The sequence below is a fragment of the Chelonoidis abingdonii genome, chromosome 10 (genome assembly GCF_003597395.2).
Source record: "Chelonoidis abingdonii isolate Lonesome George chromosome 10, CheloAbing_2.0, whole genome shotgun sequence".
NCBI lineage: Eukaryota > Metazoa > Chordata > Testudines > Testudinidae > Chelonoidis > Chelonoidis abingdonii.
In genome coordinates this window covers 63,224,998-63,245,023 of record NC_133778.1, presented here as the reverse complement: position 1 = coordinate 63,245,023, position 20,026 = coordinate 63,224,998, and the positions used below count along the sequence as shown (strand labels likewise).

The following is a 20,026-nucleotide window of genomic DNA, read 5'->3' as shown; positions in this document are numbered from 1 at the left end:
GTCCCACAGTATTCTTGCCAGCAAGTTAAAGGAGTATGCGCTGGATGAATGGACTATTAGGTGAATAGAAAGCTGGCTAGATTGTCAGGCTCAATGGGTAGTGATCAATGGCTCCATGTTTAGTTGGCAGCCAGTATCAAGCGGAGTGCCCCAGGGGTCGGTCCTGGGGCCGGTTGTTTTCAACATCTTTATTAATAATCTGGATGTTGGAATGGATTGCACCATCAGCAAGTTCACAGATGACACTAAGCTGAGGGGAGAGGTAGACATGCTGGAGGGTAGGGTAGGTCACTTTGGACCCTATGACAAATAGGAGGATTGAGCCAAAAGAAATCTGATGAGGTTCAACAAGGACAAGTGCCGAGTCCAACACTTAGGACGGAACAATCTCATGCACTGCTACAGGCTGGGGACCAACTGGCTAAGCAGCAGTTCTGCAGAAAAGGACCTGGGGATTACAGTGGATGAGAAGCTGGACATGAGTCAGTAGTGTGCGCCTGTTGCCAAGAAGGCTAATGGCATATTGGGTTGCAGTTAGTAGGAGCACTGCCAGCAGATCGAGGGAAGTGATTATTCCCCTCTATTCAGCCCTGATGAGGCCACATCTGGAGTGTTGCATCCAGTTTTGGGCCCCCTGTTACAGAAGGGATGTGGACAAATTGGAGAGAGTCCAGCGGAGTGAAGTGAAAATGATCAGGGGGCTGGGGCACACGACTTACAAGGAAAGCCTGAGGGAATTGGGCTTGTTTAGTCTGCAGAAGAGGCGAGTTAGGAGGGATTTGATAGCAGCCTTCAACTACCTGAAGAGGGGTTCTAAAGAGGATGTTCTCAGTGGTGGCAGATGATAGAACAAGAAGCAATGATCTTAAGCTGCAGTGGGGGAGGTCTAGGTTGGATATTACAAAACACTATTTCACTAGGAGGATGGTGAAGCACTGGAATGCTTAAAACCTAGGGAGGTGGTGGAATTTCCATCCTTAGAGGTTTTTAAAGCCCAGCTTGACAGTGCCTTGGCTGGGATGATTTAGTCAGTATTGGTCTTGCTTTGAGCAGGGGTTGGACTAGATGACCTCCTGAGGTCTTTTCCAAGCCTAATTTTCTGAGTCTATAAAAAATTTTAGTTTGTTCTGACTTCACCAGTGCTTTTTATGCAGCCTTATGTAAAACTAGGCAAATATCCAGATGAGTTGGTGTACCGTCCTGAAAGACCCTGGTTGAGAACCACTGACATAGTGGCATTATAATATTTTCTGTCATGTTATCTAACCCTTCCCTAATCATTCCTAATGTTCTATTAGCTTTTTTGACTACTGCTGCACATTGAGCAGATGTTCTCTGAGAACTATCCACGACTCCAAAATTTTTTTGTTGTGTGGCAACAGCTAATTTAGACTTTCATCATTTTGTCTGTATAGCTGGGATTATTTTTCTAATACCCATGGTATGCCCAGTCTTTGAATATTGCATGCATTTCTGATCACCTCATATCAAAAGAGAGATTAGAATCAGAAAAGGTTCAGAGAAAGAATGCGTAGGTGTGAAATTGCTGTGAATTGTGAGTAGTCCAAAATCCAAACTCATTTACATCATGCTCTTCAGAGACCATCTTGAACCCAGTATGATTCAGTCCACTGCTAATTTTTACTACAGGTTCCCAGTACTTACGTCTGCTGTGACTGTGATTATCTACATATTGTTATCTCTGTTTAAAATCTGTCGTTGCCATTTACTGAGAAACTTGATCTGCCAGTTCAGATGTGTGAAGAGATTTCTCAGTTTAGATGTGTGAAGTGATTCAAGAGACGCTGAGTAAAAAATAATCAAAAACTTGACAATTGCTTATGTGTTTTCTGATCTTTTCCATTTCAGTTCTGATTTTTGCTATATCTTAATAAAATTACATTTAGTAAAACAGTTTTATAAAGTAAAACCAGGTATTTAGTCCCAAGTTTAATCATGTATTTCTCTGAATCTTTTACCTACTATTGACAGCACTTATATATAGTAAGTTTCACTGTTTCCTTTGTCCCATGTTTGTGTGGGTCCTTAAACAGAAACAGAGGAGAAATAAAGATTTTTTTTTAAATAGGGAAAATGTGTAAAACCCACAGATATTGGCAAGGGCTCCCATATGGGCATATTATTCAAACTCTTGCTATAAGAAAAGGGGAGGGGGAGGGGGAGGGAGAGGGAAGGCTATCAAAATGAAATCTTAATGATGTTTCTTTTAGACCTGTACAAGGAAGTTACGATGCCCTAGATTAGGGCTGCACGCTCACGTAGTTAGGAGTCTTTCATTTTCTTTGTGGGTATCCTCTTTCACTTCAGTGTGTGGGAGGAAAGCACCTCTTTACAGCAGGCGCCAGAGATGCTGGGAGGGTATGCAGTTTCCATTACTGCTTTGTTTCCTCTGAGAAGATTCTGGTGTTTCTGTGAATGTGCCTGCTCATGAGGTTAAGGTCACCATCCCCTAGGCAGTTGACTATTATATTGCTATGTGGCTTAGATAACAACTAACCCTTGTTCTGTGATTGTTTTTATTTGTGTCTGACAGCCTGCAGACATACTAACTTGTATTGTGATCCCATTAAATATCACAAGCTAAGCAGAGTTGGGTTAGATTGTATGGAAGACCTCCCACAAAGAAAGCCCAGGTTTCTGCAAAGAATGCTGATGTGCTCTTCCCTTTGAATCAGTACTTAGCCAATGTCCCATCATTAAGTAAGGGTGCTGTAGCCTCAGCTGATCAGCAAAACATAAAGTGTCACCTGTCATCAGAGGTTTCATAGCATCTTTTGTACAATTAGGGCTGCATTAATGTGTTCTAGCCAAAATTCAAGTACACAGGATGTCATTAGCTAAAGTGGGCCCTAGGGGAGGCGGGGGGCGGAGGGCTCTGCGTGTGCTGCCCTTGCCGCGCCTCCTGCTACCTCCCCCGAAACTTCTATTGGCTGCAGTTCCCCATTCCCGGCCAATAGGAACTATGGGGGATGGTGCCTGAAGGCAAGGGCAACGCACAGAGCCCTCTGCCCCCCTCCCCCGTCCGGGGGCCGCAGGGACCTGATGCCGGCCACTTTTGAGAGCAGCACAGGCAGAGGTGGCTCTAGGCAGGCTGCCTTCGGGACCAGCAGACCCTCCGCAGACAAGCTGCCAAAAGCAGCCTGCATGCCGCCCTTGCGGCAACTGGCAGAGTGCCCCCAGTGGCTTGTTGCCCCAAGCACGCACTTGGCATGCTGATGCCTGGAGGCACCCCTGAGCACAGGGCCCACAGATCCGGGCCACAGTTTGCCCAGCCCCACTCTAATCCTAACCTACTTCACAGGAACCAAACTTACTGTTTTTGTTTAAGAAAAGAGAGTGAGATCCTTAGCTAAACAGGTACTAAGTAAGTGCAAAGTAACAATAATTAAATGTATATACTTTGCAGCTTCACACATTTTCTGTGCAAATTGGGGATTTTAAAGATGAAGGATTAAGATGTTTGCAATAAAGTATTTTCAGTGACAGTATGACTAGTGCTCTGTTTAAAGAATAATGAATAAGAATAATGCCATATTTGAGTTGGGTGTCCATTGGGCAATGCATTGAATTAAGTCTCAAACTTTTAATATATGTAACTATTTTATTTGAAGTCCAAATCCTTGTTAATGGTCAGTATTTATCACAGTAATCAGAAGATGCTGATCCACTATTCAATGAAAGCCTCCCGAAACTGTTACCATGTTTCTGAAGCCTCAGCCTTTAATAGCCATTGAACAATCACAACTCTCCTGATACTGCCATTTGTTTTGTCTCCTTTTGAAAATAGTCAGTCCATTTTAATTTTCACACAGCAACCTTTTTTTTTTTTTAACCGATTTATATATTTCCTCTATTTTATACCCGGTGTTCTAGACATAGGCATCTTTTAACTTTGGTCTGTTGTGTAATTTTATTTTTAAACATTAGAATAATATAAATGGGGATGGGTGGGAAAATTTTTTGTTTTCATCACATCAGATAGACACACATTCTTAGCTTCCCCTCCTGGTTTTTAATTTGCACCCAAGTGATAACTTTCAGGTGCTTGCCTGTTTTGCTACTCTGCAGCCTGCCCCAATTAGCGCAGTTGGCAGTACTGCAGAAGGCCCTTTTTTTTGTTTTACTCTTCTCACTGTATTTTGTACACTGCCGCACTGCAGGCAACATTGTTTTTTAATCTTTAATTCTACCTTATTTCTGGTTTTACTCCTTCGGCATTGTACTTTTGTGCAGGTTCCTTGCTCTCCTTTTTCCCTTCAGTCTGATATTAGTGGCAGTGGCTTCTGGAGCCCTGCCTTTAAATTACTTTCGTGGAACTGTTTAACATATTCATTGTAACTTGGTTTAAATGTTGTTTGCCTGGCCAGGGTGGATCAGACATGATCATTTTCAAATTGGTCAGTTCCTAGTTTGGAACAAGTTATAAATAAAATTTTAAAATGCTGTATGCCTGGTTTGCCACTTAGCCACACAGACCATTTTTAAACCTTGCTAATACATCTTCGAGCCTTCTTCTGAATGGATCTTTTAAGTGACTGGCACCTGCTGCCCTTTAGGTAGTTTGAACATTCTTCTGTGGCTCAGTGAGACCTGAACTATTGAGATATGGGCTATTTGGTTCCCTATTATTGCTTCCTAGCCCTGTAGGGTGGAGTCTAAAGAACTACCGCGGTAGCACTGTCTCGGCCTTCCCTAGGAGCCATCAGTATTTTCTCTACCTAACTTTTTTGGGTCACTGTCATTCCTTTTGAATATGGAAATCTAATTAGTTTATTGTCACCAATGGCGTAATACTAAAACTTTGGCTTTAGTGAGAGAAGATGCTAGACTGATGATCAATATTACATTTAATCATCGAGAAGCTTTACATATGAAATATTCCTTAACAAAATTATAAGGGAACAGAATTTCAATAAATTCCCATGAGTGATATATTTTAAAATAAGGTGTTTCTGATTAGCATCTTGCTTCCATAATTTCATCCCTTCTGCTTTATCATCAGGCATGACTTTAACAATCAATATCATGGGAACAATTAGGCTTAAAGGTTAATTCTTTATGTTGTTTAAAAGCTGGGGTTTCAAAATTTTAGGTGGCACATTATATGAACTGTTTTCTAGCTTTAAAAATTTCAGAAAGATTAATGGGAAGGTAGGGAACCTGAGGGCAACAGTAGTAAGAACATGCATTTACAGAGGCTAACAATGTGTTCAACATGATGGTTCCAAAACACTTAAATGTTTTAATATCAGCAGTCATCCCTAGCCCTCTGTCACAGTTCAGGGCAACTGCACCTCTGTTCCTCCGCGGTGGTCCAGCAATGGCACCTGCTCTAGGCTTCATTCTCCTCTGGCTTTCTCCTCTCTTATCATAGAAGATTAGGGTTGGAAGGGACCTCAGGAGGTCATCTAGTCCAACCCCCTGCTCAAAGCAGGACTGATCCCCAGACAGATTTTTACTCTAGTTCCCTAAATGGCCCCCTCAAGGATTGAACTCACAACCCTGGGTTTAGAGTGGAAATACCCTTCTGACCAGGGTATTCCAGATTGCATGGACCCCTGCCTATACTGTAACATCCAAGCAGGAGCGGCGCGAGGGTTTTTGGCGCCCTAGGCACAGGGCCAGCTCGCCGGTCCCGCGGCTCCGGTGGACCTGCTGCAGGCGTGCCTGCGGATGCACCAGCGGACCGTCCGCAGGCACGCCTGCAGGAGGTCCACCGGAGCAGTCTGCCGCCCTCCCAAATCCTGGTGGGTCGCCTAAATGGAAGCGCCGGCCCTGCATCCAAGCCAGAGACTCTGCCCAAACAGGCCTGCTTAGGTTCTCTTCAGAGGCTAATAATAGAGTAATTGCCCACTATTATAAGGTGTACCACACAGCACTTTGTATGCAAGTCAATTTAAAATCACTACAGAGAAAACATTTAAAAACAATGATCCCCATCCCTCCCCACATGCATGCTAATAACCTTACTAGAGACCACCCCAACCATAAATTGGGCTCTGGCAGGAGCAGTCCTTCAAAACCCTATCCAAGGGGTTTCCTCATGGTTTCAGCTTCGTTACAGCTTCAGCTCAGATCAAGCACAGAGTCTTCCCTAAGGATTGGAGCCCTCTATAGACCTGTCCATTTGCACAATCAGGAAGAAGGCCTGGAGTCTATTTAAAACGAGGCTATTTACCCCCAAATCCTTTATCTGTTGGTTCCTGGAGAATTCAGTTTGAACTAGTATATACAAACCTCTCCAGGAGGTGGCTTCAAATGGCTAATAATGGGAGGAATTATATTAGCATCGCTCTGCTCCTAGAGGAGTTACATGTGATTCTATAATAATACATAGACAACTGCATTTTTAATACAATTGACCCCGAAGGTACTAATTCTAATTCAGTAATGTCCAAGTTAATTTGGTAAAGTTTATCTTAATTCGATAAGGTTTGCAAGATTTTGTCAATTTGTCACACCCTCTATCTATAGCAAGTGCTTAATAGTAATCAAGAATTGCATTGGTCCAAAATCCAGAGCTTGCTCTATCAGTGCCAAAAATGCATTGCTACTCTGGACAACTGACACCTTTAAGATCTTTTATGTTACATATCTTATAAATGGAGCTCCCATCCTATACAGCAATGTTTCTCAACCTGGGGATTGTGGGATGGGTTTAGGGGGGTTGCAAGCAGGGACGGCATTGGGAGTAGGAAGCAGGGCAACTACTTGGGGCCCTACTCCACAGGGGGCCCTGGGAAGTGAATGTACGTGTTTGTCATGTGCCCTGCAAGGGTGCTGAAGCCCTGTGGCCAAAGGTGAAGGTAGGGGCTTGCAAGTTTTTCTAGTGGGGGGAGGGTTTCATATTTTGTTTTGTCACCAGCTCAAAAAGGTTAAAAAACACAGCATTTCCAGACAAGCTGCAAGAAATTGGACCTTAAAGTCATGCTGATAACTGTTTAATCTTTTTCTGTCATTCTGCTCCAATGTGACTGTTTCTTAACATTTTCAATTATTAAAATTTATGTAAAAATGCTTTACAATATGGTATGTATATATATTGATACATATTTCAAAATATGAGTGCTATATATAAAAAATATAATTTTTTTTAATTGTGTACTCTGTGCTTTCACTTGTTATGGTCTTTGGAAGGTAAAGAAAACAGTGCCAGTGGAGGAAGATATGCATAGTTGGAGTATCCTTAAAATAGGTGTAATTCATTTTCCTACTTCCAGTGCCGTCCCTGCTTGCAACTTAACAGCCTTTCCGCATAAACTTCCTCTTGTTTGCACAAATATTTGACTGCTGATTAAAAACTCATTAGAAACGCTAAAAACCATATGACAAAACTAAACCCAGTGTAAAGCAAGCAAATCTCTGCTTATGAATTATAATTGAAAATTCTACCACATGTCAAATTATAGATCAGAAAACCATTTGATTTTAAAGTTATGAAAAGAACATAATTACACATTTTAAACCTATTTTTGTGTGATTAACAGCGTAATGGTAGCATCTGTTGAATATTTGTAAATTCTTGAGATAGTGCCATAAACAGGCAAACTCCAGGACATTCAAAGTTTAGGCCGCACTGTAATCCTTGTATAGTTATGTCCTTTTCTCCCCTTTCCCACATTGTCTTTACCTCGTGACAGTCTCTCAACTTTTCTGTAACATTTTCTGAATTCTGAATTTTATACTTTTTATTTGTTATTCATTAATCAACTTCCTCATATTCTTCCTATGTGGTTTTGCACAATATGCATTTTTCCCCCACTCTACTTGCATGGGGTGGCTCTAGTGATATGGTATATTACATTATTGGTGTATGGTGTAAAAGTCAGAGCTTGCATGATCAGGAAGAAGCCAAATGTATACAGCCCTACCAAATTCACAGCCATGAAAAATGTGTCTCAGACCGTGAAATCTGGCATCCTTCCAGGAAGTCTGGTCTTTTGTGTGCTTTTACCCTATACTATACAGATTTCACGGGGGAGACCAGTGTTTCTCAAATTGGGGATCCTGACCCCAAAGAAAGTTGCAAGGTTATTTAGTGACCCCAAAGAAAGTTGCAAGGTTCACAGTATTGCCACCTTCTGTGCTGCCTTCAGAGCTGGGTGCCTGGCTAACAGCCGCTGCTCTCTGGCCACCCCGCCAGCAGCAGTGCAGAGGTAAAGGTGGCAATACCATACCAGGCCACCCTTACTTCTGTGCTGCTGCCTTCCGAGCTGGGCGGCCGCAGGGTAGTGGTTACTGACTGAAGGCTCAGCTCTGCAGGCAGCAGCGCAGAAGGTAAGGATGGCAGTACCATACCAGGCCATCCTTACTTCTGCATTGCTGCTGGCAGTAGCTCTTCCTTCAGAGCTGGGATCCTAGCCAGCCGCTGCCACTTTCCAACTGCCCAGCCACCAGTAGCAACTGCAGCGCAGTACCGCAACCCCCTACAATAACCTTGAGGTCACCTCCCCACGCACGCGCGCACACACATACCTTTTTTGTATCAGGACCCCTACAATTACACCACCGTGAAACAACACATTTAAATAGCTGAAATCAAGAAATAAATGGATTTTAAAATCCTATATCTGAGAAATTGACCAAAATGGACCATGAATTTGGTGGGGTCCTAAAGATGTAACAGTGTGAAAGTTAATTGCTGGCTTTGCTCAGTCTGAATGAGAACTGAGCCTTGTTTTTTAGTGATGGGGTATTTTTCATTCACTAGAACATCCCATAGACTGTTCATTTCATGGTACACAAATGTGAAGCTAAATCTCATTACTGTAGCATTTGATTGTAATATAAGGATTTGGGTACTATGCTTTTCAATCAAGGAGAATAGTTTCCTTGTTTACAAATAACTGTAAAATAACTTGATCCTGATGATTTACATGTCCAAATAAGCACTGAATGCTAAGTTCTAGCTGCTGCTTGCAGAGTTTCTGTACCACAGTTACAAACGATGAATCCGTTTATCATTTTTAACAGTTTAATTTGTGCTGCAGTCAGGATTGTTAATTTTGACTGGTTTTAAAACAAGAACTCACAAATTCATTGGTATACACAGGATAACTGGTTACAAGCATGTGTATATTGCCTACCCTATTACCATAATATCTGAATAGAAAAAGTGTGTATGTGTAAATTACCTGCATATATCACTATATAAGCAGATGTATAATACAAGTGTGTATACACACACAGATACAGCAGGTGTAAATGTATATGGATACAGTTTTATGTTAATTATAAAGACACATACATAGATATCCAGTTATGTAAATTATAGAAATTCAGTTTGTGATCTGTTTCTTACAATGTGCTTCACAAAATAGTTATATAGATCAGTTCTGTGACAGAGGAGCATATATCTTAATTTGCACAAAATGGAAAAATAGTTCTTACATAGGGTAATTGTTCATGAATGAGATTTTCCTGAGTGCTAATATTAATTCCAGTCTAGTTTTTGTCTTGATTAATTTAATTCTCATCCATGATGATCATAAATAGTACCTGAGCTATCAACTAGTCTTATATGTAAATATTCTAGGACTGTCAAGTGATAAAAAAAAATTAATTACAATTAATCGTGCAGTTAATAATAGAATACCATTTATGTAAATATTTTTGGATGTTTTTCTACATTTTCAAATATATTGATTTTAATTACAACACAGTGTACAAAGGGCTAATTTTATATTTATTTTTATAACAAATATTTGCACTATAAAAAACCAAAGAAATAGTATTTTTTAATTCCCCCATGACATGTACTGTAGTGCAATCTCTTAATCATGAAAGGTGAACTTACAAATGTAGAATTATGTACAAAAGAAACTGACATTCAAAGATAAAACAAGGTAAAACTGTAGCACCTATAAGTCCACTCAGTCCTACCTCTTGTTCAGCCAATCGCTCAGACAAACAAGTTTGTTTACATTTGCAGAAGATAATAGTGTCTGCTTCTTGTTTATAATGCCATCTGAAAGTGAAAACAGGTATTTGCATGGCACTGTTGTAGCTGGTGTCACAAAGCATTTATGTGCCAGGTGCGCTAAAGATTCATACGTCCCTTCATCTTCAGCCATCATTTGAGAGGATATGCATCCATGCTAATGGTGGGTTCTGCTTGATAATGATCCAAAGCATTGTGGACTGACACACGTTCATTTTCATCATCTGAGTCAGATGCCACTGGCAGAAGGTTGATTTTCTTTTTTGGTGGTTTGGATTTTGTAATTTCTGCATCGGATTGTTGCTCTTTTTAGATTTCTGAAAGCATACGCCACATCTCGTCCCTCTCAGATTTTGGATGGCACCTCAGATTCTTAAACCTTGGGTCAAGTGTTGTATCTGTCTGTAGAAATTTTAACACTGGTGCCTTCTTTGTGTTTTGTCACATCTGCAGTGAAAGTGTTCTTAAAACGAGCAACATGTAGTAGGTCATCATCAGAGACTGCTATAACATGAAATATATGGCAGAATGCGGGTAAAACAGAGCAAGAGATGTACAATTCTCTCCCAAGGAGTTCAGTCATAAATTTAACTAATGCGTTATTTTTTTAATGGGTGGCATCAGCATGGAAGCATGTCCTCTGAATGGTGGCCGAAGCATGAAGGAGCATATGAATGTTTAGGATATCTGGTACATAAATATCTTGCAATACCAGCTACAAAAGTGCCATGCAAGCATCTGTTCTCACTTTCAAGTGACATTGTAAATAAGAAGTGGGCAGCATTATCTCCCATAAACGTATACAAATTTGTTTGTTTTAGTGATTGGCTGAACAAGAAGTATGACTGGGTGGACTTGTAGGCTCTGAAGTTTTCCATTCTTTTGTTTTTGAGTGCAGTTATGTAGCAAAAAAAAATCTACATTTGTAAATTGCACTTTCACGACCAAGAGATTGCACTACTGTACTTGTATGAGGTGAAGTGAAAAATATTATTTCTTTTATCATTTTTACAATGAAAATATTTATAATAAAAAATAATATAAAATGAGCACAGTACACCTTGTATGCTTTGTTTTAATTGAAATTAATATATTTGAAAATGTAGAAAAACATTGAAAATATTTAATAAATTGGTATTGTTTAACAGTGCGATTAAAATGGCGATTAATTTTTTTGAGTTAATTGCGTGAATTAACTGCGATTAATCGACAACTCTAATATATATGATGAGAGGAGCTCCACAACAAAGATTTCTAAATACAATCTGATTTCTCCAACAATTTTAAGATAGTTGCTGTGGCTGAGGGGGGACCTGTAATGATGAAATGGTATCTGATCACGGCTGGGCTGCAGAGTAGTATTTGCATTAGTTTCTCTTTTTGTATTTGATCGATATGAGATGTCAGTGATGAATGTCTGATGTGTCGATGTGATATCCAGTGTGATGGTACATGGTTTGTTTTTCATTTGTTATAGATCTAAAAAAAACTCTTGCAGTCTTACTGGATAATATCTTGGAGCGTATTGGCAAGCTAGAGTCCAAGGTGGAGAACCTTGTAATTAATGGCACAGGAGCAAACTCTACCAACAGTACCGCCACTGCTGCTCCCAGCTTAGGAGCAGCTGAAAAGCTCAACGTAGCAGGTAGGTGTGAAAACTGTTGAATTCCAACCTTATTTTATCGTGTAAAGACACAGTAACACTGATACCCTTTAGCTGAAAGCACGACATGTTATGAGCTCTTCAGAAATAAGATGGCAAAACTGATTAATTGGTTTTCATTTGGGGAACCCAAAAGTAAAAACTGAAACTGTGTCATAAAAAGATGTGAGCTAGTGGTCTCCTTCTAGTGGAGTGGAAAATTAGCTGCTATACATGCTTCATACTACATAACTAGGTTGTCAGCCTCTACTGAAAGAGGCTTGTGAACAGAGAATGAACTAGTTTGAGTGCAGTGATGCAGGCAAGGACTGAAGTATAATAGCAGAACTGGAATGGGGGTCTTGAAAGCCATATTGTTGGATATGAAACCGTTTAATCCCTCATGCCAATTTAACACATTTTCACAGTATATAGGGACAGGTTTGGGAGAGGAGGCAGTACACTAACATTTTGTCCCAATCTCAAAAAGTTTGATTACTTGGTTTTGTGCAAATCTGTCCTCATGCGTTTTGTCTGTCCTTTAACAGATTTTAATGGGGTAGCCAATACTTAGCTAAATAAGCAATAAAGCAGACATTTTAATAACTTTTAATTACACCACAGCCTCAGCATCAACCAAGATGTAAAAATCTCCTCCCTGTTATGTCCAGTAGTTCCTGTGATTTGACAAGAAAAGCACATACTGCGTAATCCTATCTGTTAGAATAGATAGTCTTTAGTTTAAATGTGTCATAGTTTGAATAAAATGTCATTTGAAAAGTTCTCTTACTAATTTTAGTTTTGTTGGGCTGACATTTTTGTTGACATCTCTCAGTGTATTTAAGTCCAATGGCAGCAGTATGTCTCTAGGACTTTGTATTCACATAGGGCTTGAGTCTTTCAGCAGTCCTGCACTAAATGCTGCACACACTTGACCCACCAGCCAGAGATTGCTATCCCCAGTTCCCTGTCTGCCTCTGGTGCCGGTGGGCCCAAGCAGGTATCCAGTGCTCTTGTTCGTTTGGGAGTTATTGCTTCCACCCCACAACCAGGTTTTCCAGTCCAGGCAGGGGATCATAGCCAGACTGTGCATAGCCTTAAGAACATAAGAATGGCCATACTGGGTCAGACCAAAGGTCCATCTAGCCCAGTATCCTGTCTTCCAACAGTGGCCAATGCCAGATGCCCCAGAACAGGTAATTATCAAGTGATCCATCCTGTTGCCCATTTCCAAAGCTGGTGAGTGGGAGAGGCGGAGGGAGGAGAGGTAAGGGCAGGAATTTCAACAGCCTGAGGCCTTGTCTACACCCAGGTTTTGTACCAGTATAACTATTTCAGATAGGTGTGTGATTTTTTTGTACCCCAATAAAATGGTACAACCCTGAATGCGAATGCGGTGGTATCAGTATAATGTTGCCTTATATTGGTGTAGTTTATTCTCCTTCTCTATGGCTGCAGTCTCCAACGAGGTGCCCGTGGGCGCCATGCGGGCATCTAAATGCGCTCGCGTCCTGTCGGCGGTCTAGCATCTACCGAAATGCCTCCGAAATTCAGCGGCATTTCAGCGGCGATGCCTCTCGATGATGCCGCTTGCCGCTGACAAGCGACGTCATCGAGAGGCGGCGCCGCCTAAATACCACCAAATTTAGTGGCATTTCGGTGGATGCTTGACCGCCTCCACGGTTCTTCATCTGGTGCCCCCCAGACAAAAAGGTTGGGGACCACTGCTCTATGGTAATGGCTATGCTGATATAAGACACCTTTATAGCAATATAACTGTGTCTGCACTAGGCGCTGTACCGCTTTAATTAAGCCAATATAGTTAAAGCAATACAGTCTTCATGTGTAACCAAGGCCTGAGCTGGGCTGCAGGCAAAGAGGGAGTGAGTGGTTGTGGGTATGCAGAGAACTCGTGCTCAGATACTATGGTAATGTGAGCCATATAATACCTGGATAGATAATTAGGAAGGAAGAACTTAGTCATGGATGGAGAAGGAGTTGAGTGGGACCCTGCTCATATTACTTTGTCTAGTTTCCTGGGAAATTTCACCAGCTTATAATGATGGCTGTTTAAACATGACCCTAAAATCTTAGGTACAGTTAAATAATTTTGACCCTCAGGACCAAGTAAAGCTTTCTGGCCAGCTTTGATAATGCTCTCTAATGTAACTCAGTAATGCTCAGCAGTATCAGTTTCTTTCCTGTTATGAAATGGTATTCACAACTAAAAATAAGATACTGTAACAAGGCACTTTTAGGAGAACGTGGCACTTCCCAGCTTGTTAAATTGTAATAGCCGTCACTTGAGACATGCTGCCATTACTCAGTAACACACTTCCTCTTTTGTCTTACTGCCAAAGATAATTGTGTATAGCGTGGCAGGAATAATAGTGCTACAGTACCATTTTTATTATTTCTGGGCGTTTACTTTTACATTATAAATGTCTAGATTACTTATTCTTGCCTCTTACTGGGTGCATGAATCAAAGGTTAAGATGTACTTTCCTCAAATTGGTACTTAAACTTTTCTGACTGACTTGTTGTTGCTCTGCTTGTGGAGGAAAAAACTGAAATAATAAAGACAAATCACAAGTCAAGATTTTAGTCCTTAAAAGATCCTTACAGTCTGACCGATTTTCACAGTCCTAGGATGTTTTTATATTGCTACCTAGGATTTTATTTTGCTCAAGCAGGGCTCTAAGCACCTTGATGAGAGAAGATTATTCAAATTGTCAAAGTCAGATTCAGTATTCACAATTTGTCAGACCACTCTGTTTATTAGCAAAAGCGCTCTGCTCATACACCCAGAAAATGTGAGCACCATAAAAGGCTCGAACCGCCTTATTTATACAGATAGAAAGGCGCAAAATTAACAAGATTACAAAGGGAGCAGAACTGATATGTTTACCTGGGGCTAGACACATAGCTCATGTCCTTATTAACTCTCCCCAATCTCCTGTTAATGACCCACCATCAGTTTAAGTGGACCCATTGTTCAATACCTTAATGTTCCTCTTCCTGACAACTTTATCTCAACATTCCTCATTCCTGCTTAAAGGAACATACAGCATTTCTTTAATTCATTCTACTTCTACACTATAATTCGTTCTACTTTCACAACATAATTCCTTTTTCCCCCTCATAACATCTTCCTAGAAGCAAGGAAACAGTTTCCTATGGAGTTCCTTTGAGGAGCTGGCAAAAAGGGACACTGTCTTAAGTTTCTAATGGACTTTGAGCTGTTCTTTTCCTTGTTTGTGCATCCACATTGCCAATGCAAGAAATTACTAACAAATTCTCACCAAGGCAGTATCAAATACAACATCCTCCTTGGGCAGGAGTCTCGTATAGCTTTCAGTGTTAATGTTAGTTAAAGGCTTGTGCCAAGGTAGTGGAAGAACTGCACAATTGCCATAAATCGTGTTCTCCTTTAAATTTTGATTCAATACCAGCCATAGATTTTTAAAGCCAGGGAAGAACACAACAATCATCTAATCTGGCCACCTACATAACCCGGGCTGTAAAAAGTAACTCAGCAATTCCTGAAGTGGATGGAGTTATTCTGTGGATTTTCTTCTGGGGTTTGTCCCTTTCACAGTTCTAGCATCTATAGGCCCAATTTAAAATATATAGATATTTATCAGCAGTGATTCTATGCTAGCTTTCACAACTGCTACATGCACTGTATTTGTACAGCGGCTACTAGGGTGAATTTGTTCTGTGGCCAAGAAAAGCTCTTCAATCTCCTTAAGGCTTTCAGCTTTCATTGTCACTAAATTACCTTTTTAAATGTAGAAGTCTGGGCTAAATTCTGCAGTCTTCAGTAGGAACCCAAGGCGGGGGGTGGGAGGGGGAGGAGAAGGGGGGCTTTTGTTTAAGGGCTTGGCTACACTTGGAAATGTGCAGCGCTGGGAGTTACAGCTGTGGTCATACAGCTGTGTAGGAACAGTGCTGCAGTGTGGCCACACTGACAGCTACCAGCGCTGCAGTGTGGCCACATTTGCAGCATTTGCACGTGTTTGGGATGGATGCTGTGGGGAGCATCCAGGTTAAGTGGTGCAACCTGCTTTCAAAGAGGGGGTGGGGTGAGTGGTGCAGGGAGCAGTGGGGGAGACCAGAGAGAGTGGATTTTTGGAGGGCAGACACTGTGACAGCTCCCTGCCTTGCAAATTCTGGCCATTTCCCCACCCCCTTCCTCAATCACTTTAAAATGCTAAAAGCTTCGACCAGATGAAGCAGCCTTCTCCGCGGACTCCCCACACCCATAGTGCGTTTCTCTCCTCAGCAACACATAGCAGCTGTTCTCACTCTCTCTGCCTTGCTAGTTCTAGGACTGGAAGATCCACAACAAGCTACCTTTCAATGATTTTAAAAAGTTTTGACCCTTCCCACCACCTCTCTTATTCACTAAATGCAATTAGCTCCCTAAATAGCTTCAGACCACATAAACGCTGCTCCACACGGAACTCCCTCTCCCCTCAAACAACAGCGTGAACATTCCAAAGCAATTCCCCTGCCTCTGCTCGCATCGGCGTCGCTGGAGCAAGAGACCAGCAGTGTTTGTTTTTCTTAGAGTTGCGTCCAGGCCTTCAGCCAAACTTGGAAGCATTCCGGGATTGATCCTTCCTGTGTTGTGACAGGAATTCTGGGATACCTCTTAATACCTGGAGGCCAATTGAACTAGCAGCTGTTGGCTTAGTGTCACACCTGAATGAGCAGCGCCGCATACCCAGCGCTGCAATCGGCTAACCCCATCAACCAGTTACAGGCCAGCACGCAGCGCAGGGAGTTGCAGCGCTGGCTGGGCTTTTTGTAAGTGTAACACATGAGTGTGCCGTTGCAGCGCTGTAGTGTACTTAACCCCTTCACCAGTGCTTGCACCTCTTCCCCCCCCCCTGTGTAGCCAAGCCCTAAGAGCAAATTAATTTGTACTTCTTGAATTCTCAGGTAGCTCAAGGCAGTACAGAACAGGTTGAGGGGATCCGGTGGTGGAGCTAAAGGCATGTACGCACTGCAGCTTGGATGCAGCCTGCAACCATGCGCACGTGGACCGCCGTGTGCGGCGGACAGATAAAAACTGGACGAACTAATGGAAAATGATGTTTGCGGCGAGAGTGGTGTGTTTTATTATGTTCTTTGCAGAAGGCCTGTAACCCCTTCACCAGTGCTGCAACTCTCCAGTGTAGCCAAGCCCTAAGAGCCAAATAATTTGTACTTCTGAATTCTCAGGTAGCCTCAAGGCAGTACAGAACAGGTGAGGGGAATCACGGTGGTGGAGGCTAAAGGCATGTACAGCACTGCAGCTGAAGATGCAGCTGCACCATTGCAGCACGTCTGGTGGAGACGCTGTGTGCTGGCGGGAGAGAGTTTTTCCATCAGTATAATAAAACCACCTCTGCGAATGGTAGAAGCTCTATGTTGGTGTAACTTATGTCACCTGAGGGGGTGGTTTATTCACACCCTAAGTGACATATATTACATAACAAAGGCTATGTCTATATTACAGTTATGTCAGCATATCTTAAGTTTCAGAGGTATGAGTAAACTGCCTCCTGAGATCTTCTCCGGCCCACGTAGCTTCTGCCGTTCACAGAGGTGATTTTATTAGGCTGACGGGAGATCTCTCTCCTGCTGGCATAGAATGTCTTCACCAGGTGTGCTGCAGTGGCACAGATGAATTGGTACAGTTGTGCTGCTGCAGCACTGTACATGTAGACATGCTCTTAATCTCATGTTCTTGCATGTTAAGAGGCCTATTACCAGCCATTTCAAGCTAGAAGTTGGTTAGGTTGAATGTGAGGGTTTTGGTTTCTTTTCCTTTTTCTTTTTCCTCCTTTTCTTTTCTTTTCTTTTCTTTTCTTTTCTTTCAACCAGAAATACTAGTCCTTCCAAAAGGCAGTTTCCTAGCTGTAATGAAGTTAAGAAGCCATCCAAATGTACAACAGCACCCTGATAAAAATTAATTGTGATTAATCGCGCTGTTAAACAGTAATAGAATGCCACTTATTTAAGTATTTTTGGATGTTTTCTACATTTTCAAATATATTGATTTTAATTACAACACAGTATACAAAGGGCTAATTTTATATTTATTTTTGATAACAAATATTTGCACTGTAAAGAACAAAAAAAAGTATATTTCAGTTCACCTAATACAAGTACTGTAGTGCAATCTCTTTATAGTGAAAGCTGAACTTACAAGTGTAGAATTATGTACAAAAAATAACTGCATTCAGAAATAAAACACTGTAAAACTTTAGAACTTATAAGTTCACTGAGTCCTACTTCAGTCATTCGCTCAGACAAACAAGTTTGGTTACAATTTGCAGGAGATAATGCTGCCCACATCCTGTTTACAATGTCAACTGAAAGTAAGACCAGGCGTTCTCATGGCACTGTTGTAGTACATCACAAGATATTTATGTGCTAGATGTGCTAAAGATTCATATGTCCCTTCATGCTTCAGCCACCATTCCAGAAGACATGCGTCCATGCTGATGATGTGTTCTGTTCAATAATGATCCAAAGCAGAGCGGACCGACACATGTTCATTTTCATCATCTGAAGCAGATGCCACAAGCAGAAGATTAATTTTCTTTTTTGGTGGTTTGGGTTCTGTAGTTTCCTCATCGGAGTGTTGCTTTCTTAAGACATCTGAAAGCACCTCATCCCCCTCCGATTTTGGAAGGCACCTCAGATTCTTAAACCTTGGGTCGAGTGCTGTATCTATCCTTAGAAATCTCACCTTGGTGCCTTCTTTGCGTCTTATCAAGTCTGCTGTGAAACTGTTCTTAAAATGAACATGTGCTGGGCCGTCATCCGAGATGGCTATAACATGAAATATATGGCAGAATATGGGTAAAACAGAACAGGAGACATACAATTCTCCCTCAAAGAGTACAGTCACAAATTTAATTGATGCATTATTTTTTTTAATGAGCTTCATCAGCATGGAAGCAAGTCCTCTGAAATGGTGACCAAAGCATGAAGGGGCATATGAATGTATAGCATATCTGGCAAGCAAATATCTGGCAACACCAGTTACAAAAGTGCCATGTGAATGCCTGTTCTCACTTTCAGGTGACATTGTAAACAAGATGTGGGCAGCAGTATCTTCTGTAAATTTAAACAAACCTGTTTGTCTTAGCAATTGGCTGAACAAGAAGTAGGATTGAGTGGACCTGTAGGCTCTAAAGATTACATTCTTTTGTTTTTGAGTGCAGTTATGTGACAAAAAATTAACATTTGTAAGTTACGCTTTCACAATCAAGAGATTGCACTACTGTACTTGTATGAGGTGAATTGAAAAATACTATTTTTTTCATTTTTATAATGCAAATATTTGTAATAAAAATAATGTAAAGTGAGCACTGTACACTTTATTTTGTGTTGTAATAGAAATCAGTATATCTGAAGATGTAGAAACACGTCCAAAAATATTTAATTAATTTCAGCTGGGATTCTATTGTTTAATAGCGTGATTAATTTTTTAATCGCAGTTAATTTTTTTGAATTAGTTGCGTGAGTTAAGTATGGTTAATTGACAGCCCTAAATATGTACCCATCAGGTCCAAAAATAAAGATATATTTCCATTGCTTTCTTTGTAATATATTATCTTTGGAATCTATTTTGATTATTCAGCTATTGTCGTGCTGGGTAATTACAAGACAGTAAACACGAGAGGTTTACCATTTTCTGTTTTATCCACTACAGTGTCTCAGTGATAGCTTTGGACAAACAGTTCATGAAATCCTACTGTTAGAGTAACGAACAATAGTAATTTCAACACTTTCAGACTAGACTATTATAGGTATCTCTTGAGACCACATCACCACAATATTTAATTTTTTATTAATATTATTTTAAAAGTTCTATTTAATATATTAATTTTGATGCTGCTTTTGAGCTCTTGAGGTAGGTTTAATTTCAGCTGACTGAAACATTTATAATTCCAAAAATAATTATAAAATGCTGAATTCACTTTTTTTAATGTTGAGCAATGCAGTAGTCTGCCTTCACTAGTGTGCTATACAGTATGATACCCATTTAAGCTGTCACAGTAAATTAAGGCATTAATCCTGAAATCTGACCCATGTAGGTAGATCCCTTCTCTTGTGCAGTGTAATTCATTGAAGTCAGTGGAGCTGCAGGCAGGCATAAGGTCCAGTCACGAAGAAGACTACAATATATACAATTTACATCTGTTCTTTAATCTATAATAGGGGTCGGCCATATGGTATTTTTGTCTTCTATAATTTTCTTGCCTGAGTTCATCTGAGAGCGTAGTGATTATCTGTCTGGTTTCACCCACAGAGTTGCTCTTGGCATTTAGTCATGTGTAGGACCCATGGATCTTGAAAAGGTGTGGTATGTGTGTGGGGAGGGGGGGAGTGTCTGGTGCTGCTTTGAGTTGGTGCGTCCT

The 20,026-nt window shown here is 41.0% G+C and overlaps 1 protein-coding gene across 1 annotated transcript in view; it reads left to right on the top strand.

Moving 5' to 3' along the window:
- The window catches only part of MGAT5 (alpha-1,6-mannosylglycoprotein 6-beta-N-acetylglucosaminyltransferase), a 208,607-nt gene that overhangs the window by 62,510 nt on the left and 126,071 nt on the right, over positions 1-20,026 (top strand). Inside the window, exon 3 of the mRNA XM_032782597.2 lies at positions 11,439-11,606. Within this exon, the coding sequence (XP_032638488.1) occupies positions 11,439-11,606 (168 nt within the window). The remainder of the gene's footprint in view (positions 1-11,438; positions 11,607-20,026) is intronic.